We start from the raw sequence: 14,341 nt of genomic DNA on the forward strand, positions 1-14,341 counted from the left end.
CAATATGCAGAGCTAACTGGAGACAGCAGAGAGTAAATCCACTATTGACTTGCCATTACTACCTTCCAAAATGAGTGAAAAAAACAGAAAAGCTCAGTATTTATGAGGTATTTTGTTAGAGGACTTGAGTGACATTGTACATGAAATCACAGTCAACAAATAGATACACCTCACAATTAGGAAGGCAAATGGCTTGTTAACGTTTATTGCAAGAGGTAAAAGTTATCGGATTACTGGACCATACAAGAAAAATGATTCAAATCCAAGAAGAGAGTTTGTGAAGTTGATTTTTTTTCACTCTAAAAATTAAAAGTTGGTGGAATAACTATGTAGTCTCTCTGTCATGAAATGCCAACTCATTCACCCATGCCCTATGTAAATAAAATTTTTTTGTCTCTGCTCAAGGTTAGGTTGGAGATATTGAGCTTAATGTCCTTAAAGCAAAGGCTAGGGGAGATTTGACTGAGGTCACCAGGACCCTTTTGTGCCTGGATAGGATGAATAGAGAAAGGTTGCTCACATTAGCATGCACTTGTTGGACCATAGGAGCAAAATAATGGTCAAAAAACAAAAATGTGGAATTTGAAGAATTCTCTTTTTACCTGCTTGCGTAGAGAATAATGGGCCCTGTAAGTCCAACCCTACATCCCCATCATGAGGTGGAAACGGGTAAGGCCGGCAAACAGGGCTCTGGTGAAGCCGTACAGGCCAGTCCCCCGTACAGTGGATGCGATGGATTACAGAAGCGTTGATTATCTCCAACCATACCATCGACTTCAGAGGATGATGGAGATGGGAGGTCATCGATGGCCGATGCTCCACTGAGGAGCTGAGGGCCCAAGAATAAGGAGAATGTAGGGAATAATGAGGCCTTTAAATACTTTGCTTTCAAGAAACAGATTCAAACAGAGCTTTCAACAAGTATAGGCACATGGAAGAAATATGATTTGCTCAGCTGTGGAGAAAGTGCGGAAAAACTTGACTGTATAAGTGAACAAAACCAAAGGGCCTGATTCCTGGATATTCTGCCTGACTCCAGTGTCGCCCAAATGCAGTCGACTTTTTACTGCCACAGACTTCATAGGGAAGCTCACGATAAGCCATAAATGCAGCCTCTACCCAGGACACCCATAATCAAGCAATCCCAGATTGAAAATGCTGAAGGAAAGGACAGTAGGATTCTGATAAACCTTCTTCCCGACACCAATGTAGATCTCAGTACCTAGAGTCAATCAACATTCTGCGTCAGGACCCTACTTCATAACCTGATGAACATCAACAACAGGAATTCTGCAGATGCTGGAAATTCAAGCAACACACATAAAAGTTGCTGGTGAACACAGCAGGCCAGGCAGCATCTCTAGGAAGAGGTGCAGTTGACGTTTCAGGCCGAGACCCTTCGTCAGGACTAACTGAAGGAAGAGTGAGTAAGAGATTTGAAAGTTGGAGGGGGAGGGGGAGATCCAAAATGATAGGAGAAGACAGGAGGGGGAGGGATGGAGCCAAGAGCTGGACAGGTGATAGGCAAAAGGGGATACAAGAGGATCATGGGACAGGAGGTCCGGGAAGAAAGACGGGGGGGGGGGGGACCCAGAGGATGGGCAAGAGGTATATTCAGAGGGACGGAGAGAGAAAAAGGAGAGTGAGAGAAAGAATGTGTGTATAAAAATAAGTAACAGATGGGGTACGAGGGGCATTAGCGGAAGTTAGAGAAGTCGATGTTCCTGCCATCAGGCTGGAGGCTACCCAGACGAAATATAAGGTGTTGTTCCTCCAACCTGAGTGTGGCTTCATCTTTACAGTAGAGGAGGCCGTGGATCGACATGTCAGAATGGGAATGGGATGTGGAATTCAGGGCCCCAAACAGTCCTTCCAGGTGAGGCAACACTTCACCTGTGAGTCGGCTGGGGTGATATACTGCGTCCGGTGCTCCCGATGTGGCCTTTTATATATTGGCGAGACCCGACGTAGACTGGGAGACCGCTTTGCTGAACACCTACGCTCTGTCTGCCGGAGAAAGCAGGATCTCCCAGTGGCCACACATTTTAATTTCACATCCCATTCCCATTCTGACATGTCTATCCACAGCCTCCTCTACTGTAAAGATGAAGCCACACTCAGATTGGAGAAACAACACCTTATATTCCGTCTGGGTAGCCTCCAACCTGATGGCATGAACATCGACTTCTCTAACTTCCGCTAATGCCCCACCTCCCCCTCATACCCCATCTGTTATTTATTTTTATACACACATTCTTTCTCTCTCTCTCCTTTTTCTCCCTCTGTCCCTCTGAAAAGCAGAAAAGAAAAGAAAAACCCTTGCCCAACCTCTAGGTTCCCCCCCCCCCTTGTCTTTCTTCCCGGACCTCCTGTCCCATGATCCTCTCGTATCCCTTTTGCCAATCACCTGTCCAGCTCTTGGCTCCATCCCTCCCCCTCCTGTCTTCTCCTATCATTTTGGATCTCCCCCTCCCCCTCCAACTTTCAAATCCCTTACTCACTCTTCCTTCAGTTAGTCCTGACGAAGGGTCTTGGCCTGAAACATGGACTGCACCTCTTCCTAGAGATGCTGCCTGGCCTGCTGCGTTCACCAGCAACCTTTATGTGTGTTACCTGATGAACATCCTTTTGTTTCTACCTGCTGACTTGCTATGGCAGATTGTTTGGCTCCAGACAACAGCATGCAGTCTCTTATGTCTCAGTCTCCAGTCTTACTCATTAACAATTAGGCAAGGTAACAGAGGCAGGGCAACATTAGGTAAATAAAGAGTCTATCGATGGATCACATTGAATAATATCAGATGGATTGTAATCCCTCTCCTTTCCTTGGCAGAGTTGGAAAGAAGGCATAGTTTCCATGGAACCATTTCTTCGGCACAAGGTCATATCAGACAGAAGGCAGAAGCAAGCTGATATTCACAATATCCTCTGCAAGCAGACTTTTAAATAATGGGAACTTATTGCCTCTGGGACCAAAGGGCTTTGATGACCACCTGCAAAGCCACTTTTTGTTATAAGGTGGGAAGCAGTCAGCTTCCATATTTTGTCTTTAAATTCAGAAATTTTGAATTGCTTTCAACATTTTAACCAATTTTGAAGAAATTAAATCAAAGTGGTACTCCCAGCTCTAAAAAAATTTTTAAATTTTAGAGAATCGAATATAAATATAAAATTACACATAACACCCTGCTCAACTCCCAGTGAGTCTCTCAAGTAGCTGTGACCTATTCTGTCATTTACATTCCAGGCTCTCACACTCTATTCAATTGAATGGCAGAAGGGAAAAAAGACAAGCCATTTTACAAAGTTTAGGCAGAGACATAATTACAACAGGTACATTTGACCTCCAGGTTGTTCAGGCTTCTTGATCTATAAAACTGCAGTGAGTTAGTGTGTGAGAGGGAGAGGAAAATCTTGCATTACTCTCTGCCCTTGGAATCACCTCAGTTATTAGTTTACAGCCTCACGCCCAGTTTGTAACATGGCCAACTGCCTCTACTGTAAAGCCGGTCATGCACTAAGTTTCTGAAGAGATAATATGGCATTTAGTCAAGGAGCTTGCCAACAAAATATTTATGAAACTCACAATGAATACTGTGCATATGAAAGGCCATAATTTACACAATAGAGAGGAGAGTACAGCACAGGAACAGGCCTATTGGCCCACAATGTTGTACCAAACTAGCTAAAAAGTAAATTGAAAACCCACAAAAATGAATCCCTCCATCTTCCTCATATTTATCTCTTAAAAGCCTTAATGTATGTCTCTTCCACCATACCAGGCAGCTCATTTCAGCCACCATTCTGAGTAAAAAACTGACCCCTCACATTCCCTTTGAACCTATCCCCTCTCACCTTCAATGTACACCCTCTGGTATTAGACATTTCAACCCTGAGAAACAGATACTCCCTGTCCACTCTATTGATGCCTCTCATAATCTAATAATCAGATCTCCCCTCAGTCTCTGCCACTCCAAAGAAAAGAACCCAAGTTTGTCCAGCCTCCCATGATAGCATCCTGGTAAATCTCTTCTGCACTGAAAAAGGATCTAGTGCTTTCCTAGCGTATATAACAAGTAAACTCTTTCTGGGCTTCCAGCTGGGTATAGGTATCAATTTTTCTGACATTTCAACAGGAAACTCTGCTATTCACCCCTCAGGAGGGTGGCAGAGTTTATCATCGAAACGACGGTTAAAATCGATACCTCTACCTGGCTGGAAGCCCGAGAAGAGTTGATTCCTCTTCTGCACCTCTCCAAAGCCTCAACATCCTTCCTATAGTGGGGCGACTAGAACTGTGTACAATACTGTTTTGGTTGTCCCACAGTAATGTAATGCATTACCATAGCCAAACCAGTGTTCTATAAGGTTGCAACCTAACTTCTTGACTTTTGAACTCAATACCTCGAATAATAAAAGCAAGCATTCCTTAAGCCTTCTTAACCACCCAATCTGAAATGCTCTGCCACCTTAACATGGAAACCATTCTTTATTCTGTATAACAAATCAAGTTGCAGAGGAAAAAAACAGAAGAGAAATAATTTAAATACTGATTCTACTCCAGGGAAAGAACAACAATCCTAAAATTAATGTGTATCAAAATACATCTAACCAAAGAAACAGATTGAATATTTTATAATTAGTTAAAGTTTTTCTAGAAAAAAAAATAAACAGACACATATGAAGGAAGCTAATTTACACCTGGAGCTCTGCTTTGCAAATTGTCCTTTCCATCCCTGGCCAGAAGCAGCAAGAACTGCACAACATTCACACTTGATCTAATAAACGGCAATGATGTTTCTAAATTCAGACATGCTATATTCCACCAAAGCTCAGTAGTGCAGATGCCAATAAGGCTGCTGCTCATGGACCATATCTCTACGGAGGGGAATAAATAGTCAAGGTTGCAGGCCCAAAGGGTCTCAGCCCAAAACATCGAACATTTATTGTCCTCCATAGATGCTGCCTGACTTGCTGAGTTCCTCCAGCATTTTGTGTGCATTGCTCGGCTTTCCAGCATCTGCAGTATTCTCTTGTGTTTATGGAAGGAGGGCACACACTTGCCAGCCTACATTGGGAGATGGGTGACAAAGAGAGTTAGCAGCTTTAACATACCCGTCCTGGGCGCAGCACATCGATGCAATCACAAGGAAGGCACGCCAGAATCTTTCTTAGGAGGTTCAGCTTGTCAGCAAACACTCTAACCAACATGCACAGGTGGATTTTTGAAAGCATCAGATGTGCAGGAACACAAGAAGCTGCAGAGAACAGTGAACAGCCCAATACATCACAGATACAACCCTTTCTACCATTGGTAGTATCTATAGGAGGTGATGCCTCAAGAAGGCAACATCCATTGTCAAAGATCCCCACCATATGGGCCATACCATCTTCCCACACCTACCATCAGGTAGGAAGTACAGGGCCATTCCTTCACCAACTTGATTCTTGAACTAACTGGAACAATCCTAATCACTGCAGTTTAGCAAAAGGAACTCCACTTTATTTACATTGTGCTAAAATACTCAGTGGTCATTTCAGAGTTTTAAGACTCAACAACAGTAGGCCACATCAGGATTTCCACCCCTGAAAGAGCTTGTTTTAACAACAATCAATAGTTATGTGTGTATTATTAATGAATAGTTCCTTTTTAATATAAACTATTCCAGATTATTAACTGATTTTCGATTCCTGCCATAATAGGATTTTAACTCTGGCCTCTGAATCATTCGAGCAAGGGCATGGATTACCGGTCATGTAACTAACTGCTACGTCATCACTACACTGATAATGACATGTCAGTCATCCAACATCACCACCAGAACTGAAGCCAGACAATTCCCTGAGAAAGGTAGTTAAAGAGAATAATTAGTGACTTGATCTGATCAGTAAAGAAAACACTTGGCTGTAAGAAAAGGTCACAGATGGATAATCTACAATGACTCAATCACTTACCGATGCACAAAGCCTACCCAGCATGTGAATCTGTTAGGAGGAGGAAAACCTAATGGCAATCTGGATAAGTGTGCCTGCGGAAAGCATCAACAATAAACCACTCCACCAATTACCCTAAAGAGTCAGTCCTTCCAGCACAGGCACATTATGGCTCAAAGCACTAACTTGCATCAGACGTAGGAGCAGAATCTGGCCGTAAGACATAGGAGCAGAATTAGGCCATGTGGACCACAGGGTCAGCACATGGCTGATCCATTTTCATCTCAGCTCCGTTCACCTGCCTTCTCCCTGTAACCATGACTAATCAAGAACCTACCAACCTCTGCCTGATATAGACCCAATGCCCTGGCCTCCAAGCGGCTGGGTGGAGATGCGTCTCTACCAACGGGTTCTAATCTGCTCCTTCCCACCACTAGCCTGCAGGTCACCCTTGGGCAAGGTGTAGCACCTGCTTAGACCGCCAGATCATGGTCACGCGAAGCCATGGGAGCAGGTGTTGGATGGTCATTTGAGCAGCCAGTGAATATCATAAGTCTGTTAATGCAACCACTAACGCCAGGCAGGTAATCTCTGTAGAGCATTGATAATGGCCGGAGGTCACCCATCCTGAAAAGACACTGCCCAGAAAAAGGCAACGGCAAAACACTTCTGTAGAAAAATTTGCCAAGAACAATCAGAGTCACCATCATCACCTACAGACCTACAGCCTGACTTAGCCTCCACAGTCACCTGGGGCAACGAATTCCACAGATTCACTGCCCTCCGGCTAAAGATATTCCTCATCCCTGTTGTAAATGGAAGTCCCTCGATTCTGAGGCTGTGCCTTCTTGTCCTAGACTCCCCTACTATAGGAAACATCCTCTCCACTCTCCATGTCCTTTCTTAGGGTCCCAAAACTGCTCACAATAGTTCAAGTGCATCCCCACCATTACCCTGTAAAACCTCAGCATTACACTCTTGCTTTTATATTCCAGTCCTCTTGAAATCAATGCCAACATTGCATTTGCCTTCCTCACCACCAACTCAACCTGCCAGTTAATTTTCAGGGAATCCTGCAAGGGGTTTGCAATACCCATGACCTTTCTCACAGGGAAGGGCAACAAGTACATGGGAATACCATTCTCTGCAAAGCTCCTACACGTCACACACCAGACTGATTTTGAAACATATCATCAGTGCTACATTGTCCATCCCATATAGCAAACAGGGAGATTTTTATCAAAAGCATTGCAGCGGGTTAAGGTGGTTCACCTTCTCAAGGGCAACATTAAATGCTGGGTTGAGCCACGACGCTCTCTAGTTTATAATGAAAACAGGTTAAGGGCTTTCACGCAAGAATAGTTAAGCGTTGACAGTTTTGCAGCTAAACAGATCAACACTAGTAATCTTATTGCGTCCATTACTTAGTTACTTTTTCGAAATGCCGGGGTGAAATTGCCTCCTTAAGCCGCAAACACAATTGATAACTAAGTGTTATGGCGACGAATTGGAGGCTGTACTTTAGGCGGTCTCCACCAGAATGGAACTGCTCTGGTATAACCTTGCCGTCACCTTGGCTCCTACGACTAAAATAAGATCCGCTATTTCCCACATGTTTTATTATTATTATTTCTTTGGCGATTTTAATCCTCCTCAATTACCGAAATCCCGAAGCGGGAGTGCGAGCTAGTGAACTGTTGCCATGGAAATCCAGCAGCTCCAATCTGGGCTGTTGGAGGAACCGGTGACCCGGTACCGACCGCTGTGGTAAAAGCTCAGCGGGAGATGGCGTTGGAGGGCTTTGCAGGTCAGTTGGGCAGTGGTTCTGGTGAGTTGATTCCCCCCCAGCCAAGCAGCTACCCCTAGCCTTTTCCGATCGCCGTTCGACCGCGCTCGTTACCTGCAGCCTGCTAGCGGTCAGTATGTACGTCGCCATTTTGTTCACTGACAAAGATGCCGCATGGATATGACGTCACAGCGTCCGCTTTAATACCCCTCCCAGGTCCTAGCCGCTAAATTAGAAATATCAATTTACAATCGCGAACTCTTCCCAATGAAAAATAAATTCAAAAAAAATCATTATTTAATTAACTATTTTAAATAAAGTCTAGATCAAGCATCCAATGAAACGCGTTGCTGCAGTTGAAATTTATTAAAAATCTTACAACAATAGGTCCTTCCACCATAAGTGATACGTTTAGGAGCGTGTATTTCTGTTAAAAATCACTTTCTGTGGTCACTTTATTTTTGGAAATTGTTTTACTATAAATTTCTCTCATCTGCTGTGAATTTTTAAATAAATTATAAGAGTAGAGGTCAAAGTACAAAGGACGGAAGGTGCTTCCGGCGGCGAGTGGCGGTTGGAGTCGCGATGGCGAAGCATCACCCAGATTTAATTTTCTGTCGGAAACAGGCCGGCGTTGGTGAGTTAGTGGACGACACTGTTGACAGGATTTCTCCCTAAGTTTCTGAGGGGTCGTACTCGGAGTTGGGAGCGGCTTCAAAAGCAGACTCGGCGCACGTGGGGACGGGGACAGTTCCGCCGTATCGTCGTCCCTCCTCCCGCCCGACTCACTGGTCCTGTCTTTGCCTCACAATAGTTTGGTTTGAGGCTGTACTTCCCCCGTCCACTACCTGCACTTACTAGAGTTAGAGCCGGCAGAAGCCACTCTTCGCAGCTCCAGCTACCCAGATTCAATCCCAGACATCCCACCCTGCAAAAACTCATTTCAGGGAGGTAGCACTCCCACCCCACCCCCGTCGACCTCCAAGGGTGTATGTAATACTTTATTTAGTTATTTTGTCTAATCTGTAAACCAAGTTGGGTATATGCAGCAAATACGACATTAAAATATGTACTTATATTATCATGTTTATTCTATTACAACTTTAAGCAAGTTTACAGGGAGTTTGGCCTCATCACGTAGAACATCAATAGCGTAGCTCCTTAGCAGCTAGCTAGCTAGTTTAAATAACGTTAGCTATGCTGTAATGACACCTGTTAAACTCACCTCAACATGTCTTTTACATTTTAACCCACCATGGGCAATAGAAAAGTCACTGTTGCAAACAGTGCAGCGAGCAACACTGTCATTATTTTTGAGGTCGACTGTAAAGCCCGTCCACAGAGAAAACTGATAGGTCTGCTTAGCAACCCCAACGTTTTTTGCACCGCAGACCTGTTTAATATTGACAATATTCTTGCGGACCCGGGTGGGGTGTTAATCATGACCGGAATATAGGTGATAAGTCAATAGCATCATAACATTTTAAGTAACGTTTGGATATTAAGCACACCACAAATTTTCCCCATATGAACATATAAAATCATTGCAACACACCAATATCGCTGAATCAGTGGGAGCCCTGGGCTTGTTTTCCTGCAACAAGACGGTCCTATCGAGGGGTGAGGGGAGACAGCAATACTCGAAGGGGGTTCCTTATGTCCAGTCTATTCTGCAATTTAGTTTTTGTTGCATTCATTGCAGAAAACTCCGCTTCGCAGCGATATGATGTTGGAAATGGAAGCAACGTTTTCAGTGCTTCCGTGGCTATCTCAGGATATTTAGCCTTGACTTTGATCCAGAATGCCGGCAGAGATGTTATGTCAAACATACCTTTCAGCCCGCCATCATTTGCAAGTGAGGAGTTGATCTTTCCGCGCTGACATTGATGACGCGTGGGTAATGACCTCACGTGTGTTCAAGTTCAACAGTGCGTGACAGGGAATGAGGAAAGGTGCAAATGACTCATATCATTTCATACCGCCAAATCATATTGTTTCCTTACGACCCGGTGGTTGGGGACCACTCTTAGCACGAAGAGAGACCAATCAGGATGCTCCCTCTCCCTCTCAAAAAAATCTATTTCCAGGATATTGTATATAATTTCCGGGCGTCAGGGAGCCACTATCAATATGCAGGAGACTCCCGGATCTTCCAGGAGAGGTGGGATGTCTGCAGTCCTGACCTAATATGCTGCTGGAATGAAATCAGATCAGGTTTAATATCACTGGCATATGTCATGAAATTTGTTAGCTTGGCAGCAACAGTACAGTTCAATACATGATAATATAGGGGAAAACTAATAAGTGAATCAATTACTGTAAGTATATATGTACATTAAATAGTTAAATTAAAAATAGTGCAAAACAAATAATAAAAGTGAGGTAGTGCTCATGGGTTCAATGTCCATTTAGGAATCGGATGGCGGAGGGGAAGAAACTGCTCCTGAATCGCTGGGTGTGTGCCTTCAGGCTTCTGTACCTCCATCCTGACGGTAACAATGAGAAGAGGGCATGTCCTGGGTGATGGGGGTCCTTAACGATGGACACCGCCTTTCTGAGGCACCGCTCCTTGAAGATGTCCTGGATACTACAGACGCTAGTGCCCATGATGGAGCCGACTAGTTTTACAACTTTCTGCAGCTGCTTTCGATTCTCTGCAGTAGCCCCTCCTCCCAATTCCAGCTTATCAGAGCACTCTCCGCAATACATCTGTAGAAGTTTCCAAGTGGTTCAGTTGACAAACCAAATCCCAAACCCTTCATGAAATATAGCCACACATATCAAAGTTGCTGGTGAACGCAGCAGGCCAGGCAGCATCTGTAGGAAGAGGTGCAGTCGATGTTTCAGATCCTGACGAAGGGTCTCGGCCTGAAACATCGACTGCATCTCTTCCTACGGATGCTGCCTGGCCTGCTGCGTTCACCAGCAACTTTGATGTGTGTTGCTTGAACTTCCAGCACCTGCAGATTTCCTGTTGTTTGCGATGAAATATAGCCGCTGTCTTGCCTTCTTTATAGCTGCATCGATATTTTGAGACCAGGTTAGATCCTCAGCGATCTCGACACCCAGGAACTTGAAGTTGCCCACTCTCTCCACTTCTGATCCCTCTGTGAGGATTGGTGCATGTGTCAGTTTGTGATGAACTGGAGTTTGCATGTTCTTATGACCATGTGGGTTCCCCGCAGGGGCTATACGTTTCTCCCATCTCAAAGTCGTGCTGTAAGTTGGCTGTATTGTAGGTGGATGATAAGTCAGTAGGAGTTAATAAGCATATGCGAGAAAGAAAATGAAGTGCAGATCTCAAAAGTGATTCCAAAATAAACCTGATTCTGAAATCCCAGAGCTGGCACTGACATAATTGGCAGAATGATCTCCTATGTTCCGATGACAGTCATTCTAAAAAGTAAAAATATTTTAAAATATCGCACAGAAAATGCCGGAGGAACTCAGCAGGCCGGGCAGATTCTATGGAGAGGATTAGATGGTCAATATTTCGGGCCGAGGTCCTCATTCATTTCTTCAGCACTGAGAAGGAAGGGGGATGGATGCCAGAGAGCTCAGTTCTGATGCTGGTTCAGGCTGATTTGAAAGAGCTTATGTAGTTTTCTGTGGTGAATCTGTGAAATTCTCTGCCCAATGAAGCAGTGGAGACCATCTCAGTAAATATATTTAAGACAAGGTTGGATAGTTTTTTGCATAGTAGGGGGATTAAGGGTTATGGGGAAAAGGAAGGTGGGTGGAGGTGAGTCCATGGCCAGATTAGCCATGATTTTACCAAATGGCAGGGCAGGCTCGATGGGCCAGATGGCCGACTCCTGCTCCTATTTCTTGTGTTCTTATGAGAGCAGCGTGGTCTGGGCCTGGAGCCTTTCACAGCTGTGGTGTCTGTGTCCCTGTGCAAGGTACGATCTGCTGTTTAGACAATGTAAATGCCTGCCCAGATTGGAGGCGAGATCTGATTTCACTCGTTCTCCGCTATGGTCATCTCCATGGTGCTGAGGCTTTGAAGGCTGCCCCGGCTGCTGTGCTGCATGCCCACATGTGATAAGCGAGGCTTTGGGCCTACTCTGGGCTTCAGATCTGAGGACTCAATTTTGGTTGGGAATGCTGCTGTTCACTTCATTTGTTTGCATGATTTGTACTTTTTTCCTTTCTTGCGCATCAGGAGTTGGTCTTTTATTTTTAGTTTTCTTTTTTTTCTTTAGTTGGGTTCTTACAGGTTTCTTGCTTTGTGACCACCTGTGAGCAAGTAAACTTCAAAGTTGTATAATTTATGCATTCTTTGATAATAAATGTATTTGAATCTTGAATACAAAGGGGGGGGGGTGAGGGGAAGTAGGACTAGCTGGAAGGTGATAGGTGAAGCCAGGTGGGTGGGAAAGGTCAGGGGCTGGAGAAGGAGTCTGATAGGAGAGGAGAGTGGACCATTGGAGAAAGGGAAGGAGGAGGGAACCTGGAGGGTGGGGTGAGGGGGGGAAGTAAAAGGTCAGAGTGGGGAATGAGGGAGGGTGGATTTGTTTACCGGAAGGAGAAATGGATGTTTGTGCCATCGGGTTGGAGGCTACCCAGATGGAATATAAGGTATTGCCCCTCCACACTGAGGGTGGCTTCATCTTGGTACAAGAGGAGGCCATGGACCAACACGTCGGAACGGAAATAGAAATTAAAATGTTTGGCCACTGGGAGGTATTTGAAATATGGCTTAAGACAAAGGAACGTTGAGAGAAAAAAAAAATAGCAACAGAATCTGTTCAAGAAATAGCATACAGATAAACGGCTGCTAAACCTATTATGTTGCACCTCTGGTTATTGGTCGAAACAACATCTCTTTGCAATCCCGGACAAGCTATTACAGTTACAGCACTGGTCCATCGTTATGGAAAACTGCTCTCAATTATCAACAATGCTGTCATGTTACTATGAAGTAGCACTTGCTCACCAATGCCTAGGAGACACAAGGACCTCCAGATGTTGGAATCTGGAGCAACACACAAAACACCGGAGGAACTTGGCAGGTCAGGCAGCATCTATGAAAGGAAAAGAACAGTGATTGTTTCAAGTTGAAACTCTTCATCCGGGATTCAGACAGTCCAAGTAAGGTTCTCGACCAGAAACATCGACTCTCCATTTCCCTCCGTGGACGTTGCCTGACTTGAGTACCCGCCAGCATTTTGTGTTTTGCGCACTAATGCATGGTCTGGGCTTTGCCAGGACCTCTCCTCCCCAGACCTCTTTGCAGATTTGGATTTGAGGTGAGATGGGAGTTGACTACCCTTGACACCAAAGCATTTAGCAACAAGGTGTCCTGGTAAAACCACTGAACGAGCACCATGTAAGCATTAGTCACCTCAGTCGTACCTCCCACAAGGAAGATGGTTGTGATTGTCAAGAGGGCATTCATCCCAGTGCCAAGATGTCACTATAGGAGTCCATCAAGGCAGTGCCCTAGGCCCAGTGATCTACAGCCCTTTCATTTACAAAATCACAAGGGGATGATTGCCCAGTACTCAGTTCCATTCACAAATGGAAAGGTCTAAGTGCAATGAGACCTTGGTGAGATTGAAATATACATAAGTGTTTCACATTTCAAACCATGTAAGTGTCAGGCAATAGCAGTCTCCAACAAGAAAGAGTCTACTTACCAATGCTAGCGCAATAGCATTTAAAAATTGCTGAGTCCCCCTCCCCCTTGCAATGGGGACTTGTGATATGCATCAGCCGCTCCCTTAGCTTCATGTGACCCTGATGGGGAGGAGAGTGGGGGTGAGGTGAAGCAGGTGCTACACCTTGCCCAAGGATGACCTGCAAGCTAGCAGAGGGAAGGATCATCGTACACCTCCTTTGATAGAGATATATCTCCTCCCCGCCTCCCTTTGCAGTGTGTAACATCTCCAAAATTCAGTGCATCTATCAGCCAGACTTTTATGACAGCATCTCCCAAGCCCCTGACCTCTACTATCAGGTAGGAAAAAGAATATGGGAATACCACTACCTTGAGTTCCCATCCAATTTGAAAATAAGTCGGCGGTTCCTTTGTAGGTTGGCTCAAATCCTGAACCACGCTACCAGATTAAACTGTTGAAATACCTTCACCAAAGGAATTCTGGAAGATGGCTTACTGCCACCTTTGCATGTGGAGTTAATGATGGACGAAACATCCTGACCTTAGCCATTATGCCTAGATCCTGGAAAATGAATGTACCTTTTTAAACTTTACAATCTATTGCCAGAGTCTCTTCTTGACCTTTATCTTTAAAAAATTTTTGTCAATAAATGAATGATGTTGGCAATCTGTCCAACCATGCCGGCACACATCATGAAGCAGAAATCATAAAAATACCGCACAGACACACAAAGATGCAAATGTGAGGGCAATTGGGCTTTCCGGTTTTAGATTTAATATTTTTTATTTAGCTCCAAGCATGGAACAAGGTAGGAAATGATTTGATGTCCATATTGGTTTTGATCTGTCTGTAAGACAGTAAGCTAGAAGTATTGAATGAATTTTTTATGATCCCTAAAGTAAATAATCCCATGATTTATCATTGTTTTTTGTATCAATCAAAAATTAGAAGTTTAGATTTATTCCCAGCTTCAGGCATTGATGCTAATTGCATAATA

At 44.4% G+C, this 14,341-nt stretch overlaps 2 protein-coding genes across 2 annotated transcripts in view; one reads left to right on the forward strand and one right to left on the reverse strand.

Moving 5' to 3' along the window:
• The window catches only part of aco2 (aconitase 2, mitochondrial), a 75,980-nt gene extending 68,081 nt beyond the window's left edge, over positions 1–7,899 (reverse strand). Inside the window, exon 1 of the mRNA XM_072271711.1 lies at positions 7,835–7,899. Coding sequence (XP_072127812.1) covers positions 7,835–7,870 — 36 coding nt within the window. The 5' untranslated portion in view covers positions 7,871–7,899. The remainder of the gene's footprint in view (positions 1–7,834) is intronic.
• Positions 7,900–8,271: 372 nt separating this feature from the next.
• The window catches only part of phf5a (PHD finger protein 5A), a 38,650-nt gene continuing 32,580 nt past the window's right edge, over positions 8,272–14,341 (forward strand). Inside the window, exon 1 of the mRNA XM_072271712.1 lies at positions 8,272–8,357. Coding sequence (XP_072127813.1) covers positions 8,306–8,357 — 52 coding nt within the window. The 5' untranslated portion in view covers positions 8,272–8,305. The remainder of the gene's footprint in view (positions 8,358–14,341) is intronic.

This window comes from Mobula birostris, chromosome 11 (genome assembly GCF_030028105.1).
Source record: "Mobula birostris isolate sMobBir1 chromosome 11, sMobBir1.hap1, whole genome shotgun sequence".
NCBI classification, from domain to species: domain Eukaryota; kingdom Metazoa; phylum Chordata; class Chondrichthyes; order Myliobatiformes; family Myliobatidae; genus Mobula; species Mobula birostris.